The 8,470-nt window shown below is 38.8% G+C and overlaps 1 protein-coding gene across 2 annotated transcripts in view; it reads left to right on the forward strand.

Annotated features, from left to right (window-relative positions):
- The window catches only part of POLE2 (polymerase (DNA directed), epsilon 2, accessory subunit), a 45,628-nt gene that overhangs the window by 16,163 nt on the left and 20,995 nt on the right, over window positions 1-8,470 (forward strand). For both annotated transcript variants that reach the window (XM_011956917.1, XM_011956916.1), the window contains 5 exons: window positions 1,213-1,287; window positions 4,400-4,483; window positions 5,693-5,749; window positions 6,182-6,230; window positions 7,458-7,530. In XM_011956917.1, the coding sequence (XP_011812307.1) occupies window positions 1,213-1,287; window positions 4,400-4,483; window positions 5,693-5,749; window positions 6,182-6,230; window positions 7,458-7,530 (338 nt within the window). The remainder of the gene's footprint in view (window positions 1-1,212; window positions 1,288-4,399; window positions 4,484-5,692; window positions 5,750-6,181; window positions 6,231-7,457; window positions 7,531-8,470) is intronic.

Raw genomic sequence — 8,470 nt, forward strand, 5'->3', positions numbered from 1 at the left:
CTCGGCCTCCCAAAGTGCTGGGATTACAGGCTTGAGCCACCGTGCCCGGCCTTCTTTTTTCTTAAGTATGTTTTGAAGTCTACTCTGTTATTGTGGGTGTGCCACTTATCCCTTCTGAGCCTCATTTATTCATCTGTGAAATAAACAGGTTGAAGTTCAGTCCATTCATATTTTCATTGCAGTTATCTTCCAGAAAATCAATCTGATGTTTTCATTATCCTACTTCAAAATCTTTGTTTTTCATTGTCTATACAATAAACTTCTTGGCTGGGCATACACAGTTTGTATTGTCAGGGCTTTTTGAGTTGGAGGTTACGGAAACTCAAATTGATTAAAACTGAAAAAGGAATATATTGGTTTAGCTTGTATTATGAAGTCTAGAAGTCCACCAGTTTCAAGCCTGGCTGGATCCAGGTGTTCACACAGTATCAGGAGGCATCTGTCTCTTTCCATGTCCCAGCTCTTAAAAAATTGATTTTATTTTCAAATAGGTTCTCCCCCCCTTTTTTTTTTTTTTTTTGAGACGGAGTCTTGCTCTGTCGCCCAGGCTGAAGTGCAGTGGCCGGATCTCAGCTCACTGCAAGCTCCGCCTCCCGGGTTCACGCCATTCTCCTGCCTCAGCCTCCCGGGTAGCTGGGACTACAGGCGCCGCTACCTCGCCCGGCTAGTTTTTTGTAGTTTTTAGTAGAGACGGGGTTTCACCGTGTTAGCCAGGATAGTCTCGATCTCCTGACCTCATGATCCGCCCGCCTCGGCCTCCCAAAGTGCTGGGATTACAGGTTTGAGCCACCGCGCCCGGCCTCCTTTTGTTTCTTACTATACAAACCTTATTTATCATCTGGGCTGTTGTTCAATGGCCCCTTTGGCCTGGGGTACAGTCAGCCCTCACAGTACTTTGTTGTGTGGTGGCACTTCTCTTTCAGTAGCCCCAGTGCTCTCAGAGTGACGCTTGGTTGTTCTTCATATCCTCAGCCCACAATGTGCTGCTGCCATATGCACAATAGACCTTTAAAATTTTTACTTTTATTTTTTTAATTTTAAAACTTGTATTACTAGATATTTGTATGTTAAATTATGTGGGTTTTCAAATTTGTTGAGAATAAGGAATAGAGACATTAGTTTAAGGACAATGTTTCATCAGGACACTATTTTAGTGAATCTTATGTTTAAATGTCTGTTTCAGGAATTCATGTGAATCTTTCTTTTTTATAGAGGACCCACAGGCATGAATTATTTACTCCTCCGGTGATAGGTTCTCACCCTGATGAAAGTGGAAGCAAATTCCAGGTTAGAACATTATTCTAGTTATGTAGGGGATATAAGTGTATAAGTTTAATATTTGTTGCTTAATTCTAATTCGTTGAATTTTAAATGAAAATAAACTACTGGTAACTGTTTAGCTAACTGGACTGGCTGCATGCCCACTTTTGATATAGTCCATTCCTAGAGTCCTGTGTCCCACAAATCTCTAACAGAAGCTACTGCTTCCTTTGAGAAGGCCCTGATACAATGCTAGCCCCAGATACACTCTGGCCTCCAAGATAGCTTCCTAGCCCATTTGGATACTACACTGGCTTTCTGATAACTTTTCAACATTTCTTTTCTTGCCCTCACTCATCCCTTAGTGACCATAGCACTAAGGAACTCAAATACTGGTTTCTTGCCCAACTCATCCCTCGTGACCACACACACAGTTACTGAACTAGAATGTGTTACATTGGTTGAAGTGAAAACTTTACTTAAGGTACTAAGGAAACAACATTTATAGAATGAATGTGAGAACACAAATGGATCCCACAACCTGGGCAACATAGCAAGACCTCATCTTTACAAACAATAAAAAACATTAGCCAGGCATGGTGGTGTGCACCTGTGGTCCCAGCTACCTGAGAGGCTGAGGTGGGAGGATGACTTCAGCTTGGGAGGTTGAGGCTGCAGTGAGCTGAGATCATGCCACTGTACTCCAGCCTGGGTGACAGTGTAAGGACCCCCTCAAACAAACAAACAAAACTTTTATTAGAGTATAAATTAGGTTTTAGAAATTGGCATTACTTATATTTCCCTAGCAAAGATCATCTATATGTTTTCTATATTAGATTTTCTCTGGCAACTGAGATGCCCACAGGCATCCCTCATCTCCTCTTTGACAAAGCAATTTTAAGGCTTAACTAAATAATTATTCTTTTCGAACTATCTAATTCTGTATCTGTGATGGCACATACCCTACTTAAATTACATTTATCTACCTGTATGATAATATCCCTTTACAGATTGCAAAAACGATGTGCTAAAAAATACTGTTATTTTTACTTCTCCTGTGTTGTTTAAGGTCTCTCTCTTTTTTTTTACTTTTGATAGAGACATGAGGTCTCGTGATGTTGCCCAGGCTGGTCTTGAACTCCTGGCCTCAAATGATCCTCCTGCCCCAGCCTCCTGAGTAGCTGGGACAATAGGTGTGCACCACTACACTTGGCTAGGTTCTTTTCCCTTCCCTTCCCCCTTCCCCCTTTCCCTTTTCTTTCCTTTCTTTCTGACAGTCTTGCTCTGTTACCCAGGCTGTAGTACAGTAGTGCAATCTTGGCTCACTGCAACCTCCTCTTCCCAGGTTCAAGCAATTCTGCCTCAGTCTCTTGAGTAGCTGGGATTATATGTGCACACCACCATGCCTAACTAATTTTTTTGCGTTTTTAGTAGAGATGGTGTTTTGCCGTGTAGGCCAGGCTGGTCTTGAACTCCTGACTTCAAGTGATCCATCCGCCTCAGCCTCCCAAAGTGCTGGGTTTACAGGCGTGAGCCACCACGCCCAGCCCTACGTTCATATTTTTTAAGAGTAACTCCAGTATTAAATGTTAATGTGATTATTATGGAACGATAGGATTGTATAAGTTTTTATTTCTTTCTTGTCTATATTTTAAATTTTTTTCTGTAGTAAACATGAATTATTTGTAATAAGAAAACAAAGATAAAACGTAAAGATAAAAGAAGCTCCACTTGGTAATTTCTATAAATATGAAAACTTATATATCCTTTTATCTAGCAATTGTGTTTCTAGAATGTATAGAACTTTATTCAACAGTTATTATCTGTAGCTGGATGCAGTGGCTAGTGCCTGTAATCCTGGAGACTCAGGGGGCTGCGGTGGAAGGATCACTTGAGCCCAGTTGAAGGCTGCAGTGAGGTATGAGAGTGACACTACACTCCAGCCTGGGCAATGTGTGACCCCATCTCAAAAAAAAAAAAGAAAAAAGTTTCTATCACTGTTGTGGGCCAAAGAAAGGTGCACAGAAATATTAAAAATTGTTTTTATTAGTAGAAAATTGGGAACAACTTAAATGTCCTTTAATAGGAGTTTGATGAAATAAATGGTCATATGTATAATATAGATATCTCTATTCTTTAAACAGAAGGAAATTTATATGTAGAAAAATGGAAAGATATCTCAGATATTCAAAAAGTTAAGTTGCAGAATAGTACATATACTATGATTTCATCTTTGTGAATAAACTGTATAGGTGTGTGTCATAAATTATATATGTATGTATTTACATATATTTAGGATTACATACAGAAAAAGTTGGAAAGGATTTTTATTTATTTATTTTTTATTTTTTTGAGATGTAGTCTTGCTCTGTGGCCCAGGCTGGAGTGCAGTGGCACGATATCAGCTCACTGTAAGCTCTGCCTCCTGGGTTCACGCCATTCTCCTGCCTCAGCCTCCTGAGTAGCTGGGACTACAGGCGCCCACCACCACGCCCGGCTAATTTTTTGTATTTTTAGTAGAGACGGGGTTTCACTGTGGTCTCGATCTCCTGACCTTGTGATCTGCCCGCCTTGGCCTCCCAAAGTGCTGGGATTACAGGTGTGAGCCACTGCGCCCGGGTGGAAAGGATTTTTTACAATGGTGTCTCAATTTTTACTACCTTGAACTTTCTGATTAGAAAAAAAGATCAGATTGAGAATGTAAATAATAATGAGAGCCTTTTAAAATACTAAGTAAAATTAGAATATATATTTTTAAATAGCTTGCTAATTTTCAAAAGGTACGGTTCAAATAAAATAAAATTGATATTCTTTTCTATATTTTAAAAATAAATGTACTTATCATTATTCGGAATGATACGGTGTGGATTCAGTCATCGGTAGGAGCCTGAGTCGATGTGGTGTTTCTTTAGGCATGATTCTTCGAGGCCATCGTACACTTGATCTTACAGCTTTTTTGTAGGACAAAAATTCAACATCCTAAGTTTAATTTTACAACTTTATTTCCATTTTATTTGATTTTCTACTGTAAAGTAGCTATACATGCTGAAATGTGTACCCCAAATTTACTTACTTATAAAAGTTTAGTTTCTTGAAGAATGTATTTATAGTCTTTAAAATTTATTTTGTTTTATTTTAGCTTAAAACAATAGAAACCTTATTGGGTAGTACAACCAAAATCGGAGATGTGATTGTTCTTGGAATGATAACGCAGTTAAAAGAGGTAACTTAATAAACATCAAACTTTTAGTTTTGGCCTTGGATTGATGAAATGTCGGTTACATAGAACATTTTTGTGGCGGGCACAGGAATGTACTCTTTATTGAAAACTCGCCTCCCTCATGAACAGAACAATATTGGAATAGTGGTAATATAAGGAAATAGTATCATCATGTTAGAAGCCTTGGAATGAGGATAAATAATGGCTGTTGGCCAGGCACGGTAGCTCACGCCTGTAATCCCAGCCACTTTGGGAGTCCGAGGCGGGCGGATCACCTGAGGCCAGGAGCTCGAGACCAGCCTGACCAACATGGAGAAACCCTGTCTCTACTAAAAGTACAAAATTAGCCGGGTGTGGTGGCACATGCCTGTAATCCCAGCTACTCTGGAGGCTGAGGCAGGAGAATTGCTTGAACCCGGGAGGTGGAGGTTGCAGTGAGCCGAGATGGTGCCATTGTGCTCTAGCCTGGGCAACAAGAACGAAACTTTGTCTCAAAATAAATAAATAAATAAAAAAAATAAAATAAAATAAAATAATGGCTGTTCAGCAGAGAAACCCATTTCCTGTCTCCATAGGGCCTGTTTTACAATGATGTAAAAATTAGGTCATGTACATTTTCATATTAGACTTTTTGTTAAATAAACTTTTGTAATAGTCAAAAAAAAAAAACACAAAAAAACAAAAAACAGAAAACAAAAACACAAAAAACTTTTCTCAGTTACCAAGTGTCTTTTTCGTTTGTGTTTGGTTTCCTGAGTAGACATTAGGACAGAGTGTCTTGTCCGGGAGCCCAGTTTGCATAGCCTGAAATTAGGCCCCTACTGACCTCTGGATAAACAGAGAGTACTGGGTTTCTGAACAAGCAATCTGCAGAGTATGTCCTGGTCACTTGGCAGTGCTGTTGGCTGTCTTAGAAGGTACCTGGGGAGACCCTCCGTATGGCAGATATTGAATGTCCCTCTTGCCATTTCTTATCTGTAGGAGTCGTTCTCCATTTTGTACCTGTGAGGAGTCAGAATCTCAGTTAAGTGATTACTCTGGGGTTATCAGACTAGTAAATGGAAGAGCCCGGACTAGAAATAATAGCTGATTTTTAAAATCCACTTTTCTCCCGACTGTATTCTGTTGTCAAACTTGTAGTTTAATTTTTTTTGTCATAGTTTTCATTGTTACATAAATGTGGATTTATTTCTTTTCATTTTTTTTTTTTAGGGAAAATTTTTTCTGGAAGATCCTACTGGAACAGTACAACTAGACCTTAGTAAAGCTATATCCTTCACTTGTCTGTATTTTTTAAAATCTGCATTACGTGAATTGGGGAAATTGACTATATATCCTTCTAAAATTTACCTATTTGGGTTCTCAATGTAACTTCTCTATGTTGCTGGTATAGGAATATAGAGATATAATCCTAAACAGAGACAGAACAACTTTAATTTCCTCTTATTTGAAGAATCTAGACAAATGACTGACGAAGTTTATATCATGGTAAGAATGATCCACCTTGTCAATATTACCAAGAATTAAACATGAGGACATTTAAACCTAAATTTTTTAAAGCTCTTTCTAAGCTGTGGTCTATTCACAGTTTCAAATGGGAAGTCTTTGAATTTATTATTTAGAAGCCTTGTTGGTCTCAAAATGTATGTTGACTTTATTACTGCCTCAAGAATAGATTTATTTTCCTCAGCTGTTGTGTACCAGTTCCACAGTGGTTTATACACAGAGGCATGCTTTGTCTTAGCGGAAGGTAAGTCAGTATACTTTGTTACTGTCCTCCTTCTCATTCTCCAGTAAAACTATTTCTGCTTTGGGTAAAATATGTTAACATGATATAATTTGGGATACCATTAATTAGAAGAGCATATTTTTGGCAAAATAACTCTTAGACTGTTAATGGGCTAATAGAAATCTTTCTGGGGTGATGAAAATGTTCTGAAATTAGATAGTAGTAATGGCTACACAACTTATGAATATACTAAAAATCACCAAATGACACACTTTTTTTTTTTTTTGAGACAGAGTCTCACTATGTCACCTAGGCTGGAGTGCAGTGGTGTGATCTCGGCTCACTGCAACCTCCGCCTCCTGGGTTCAAGTGATTCTTATGCCTCAGCCTTCTGAGTAGCTGGGATTATAGGTGCATGCCACCATGCCTGGCTAATTTTTTGTATTTTAGTAGAGACGGGGTTTTACCATGTTGCCCAGGCTGGTTTCAAACCCCTGAGCTCAGGCAATCCACCTGTCTTGGCCTCCCGAAGTGTTGGGATTACAGGTGTGAGCCTTGCCCGGCCTGAATTATGCACTTTTTTTTTGTTTTTTTTTTGAGATGGAGTCTCACTCTGTCGCCCAGGCTGGAGTGCAATGGCACAATCTCGGCTCACTGCAAGCTCTACCTCCTGGGTTCACGCCATTCTCCTGCCTTGGCCTCCCTAGTAGCTGGGACTACAGTTGCCTGCCACTACACCTGGTTAATTTTTTTTTTTAATTTTTGTATTTTTAGTAGAGACGGGGTTTCACCATGTTAGCCAGGATGGTCTCGATCTCCTGACCTTGTGATCCACCCGCCTCAGCCTCCCAAAGTGCTGGAATTACAGGCGGGAGCCACCGCGCCCGGCCCTGAATTATATACTTTTAAAGGGTGAATTGTATAGTATGTGAATGATATCTCAATAAAGTTGAAAAAAACACTTAATTTTATATAGGCCATAAAATGAAACATTTCCTAATATGTATTTCAACACGTACTGCCAAACTGAAAAGTGAAAAGTTATGAATCTATTTATATTTAATGAACTTTATAAGTTGAGACTCTCTGTGAATCTAAAGTTGTTGTGTGGTTCGTTGAGGCTGGCAACCTCTCTAATTAGTTCACAGGGCATGAGACTAGCCTGGCATTACTGCTTTGTTGTAACATAATTTTGTCCTTTCAAACACAGAGGATTAGACAAATGAAAGTGGTGTTACTTTTTTTCAGGTTGGTTTGAAGATCAAGTGTTTCATGTCAATGCCTTTGGATTTCCACCCACTGAACCCTCTAGTACTACTAGGTATTAAAATGTTTGGTTTATACTCTACGGGAATTTGGTAATGCTGCAGGAGTGAGTGTAAGATAGTACGTCATATCTCAGTTACTACAAGGTGTCAGGCTTTATGTCAAAATGGAAAGAGCAATGGAAAATGAGAATTAGAAGACTGGGTTTTATATGTAATGTGAAAACTCACAGATTGGCCAAAGATTAGTTGCAATACCATCTTTGTACTTCAGCTTTAACTGGGAAAGATTTCCAGTCTATCTGTTTTATCTTTGGGGTTGATGAGAAGTTCAAGTGAGATAAGAGAGATAGAATAACACTTAGAAGAATATAATTCCATGTTAATATAAAATTCTCACTTTTATATTCTAATGAATGAAAGTTATGTGAGGTAGCTTATATCTCCTTAATATAAGTAAAAGCATCATAATATTAGAGCTATTCCAAAATGGCCTTCTCTTAGAGGAACTGAGCTCCCTGTCACTTGAGTTATTTGGGCAGAGGCTGTATGATAGTATAAAAGTTATACTTGGTGGCTCATGGGTTGAAAGTAGTCTATAGACTTTTCTTTTCTTCACCCCACTTTGAGGTGTTTAAAAACATTTTGAGTTAGTTTCCATCGTATAAAAATTAGAAGATTTCTCATAAAGGTCTAGGTTTTGGAGTTCTCTTTTAACAGTAGGATCTGGCAATAGAGTGCCTGAATTCTCACAAGGCAAAAACTAAACTGCAGTGGTTGCCCACTTTGGGCAGGGCAGGTATGTCTGCCCTAGTTACTGTCAGTGGACTGCTGCTTTGCTATTTGGTGTTATCTTCTTGGAGCCTGTAAGCATTCAAGTTTGCCACCTCTGGGGGAATTAAAGTAGTTGACTTCTAATCATGAGATTCTATATGATGGTGATGATATCAAAAGGAAGCATAAGGATTAAGATTTTAGTTTTTTTTTTTTTTTTTT

Source organism: Colobus angolensis, unplaced genomic scaffold (genome assembly GCF_000951035.1).
Source record: "Colobus angolensis palliatus isolate OR3802 unplaced genomic scaffold, Cang.pa_1.0 Scaffold428, whole genome shotgun sequence".
Classification (NCBI taxonomy): domain Eukaryota; kingdom Metazoa; phylum Chordata; class Mammalia; order Primates; family Cercopithecidae; genus Colobus; species Colobus angolensis.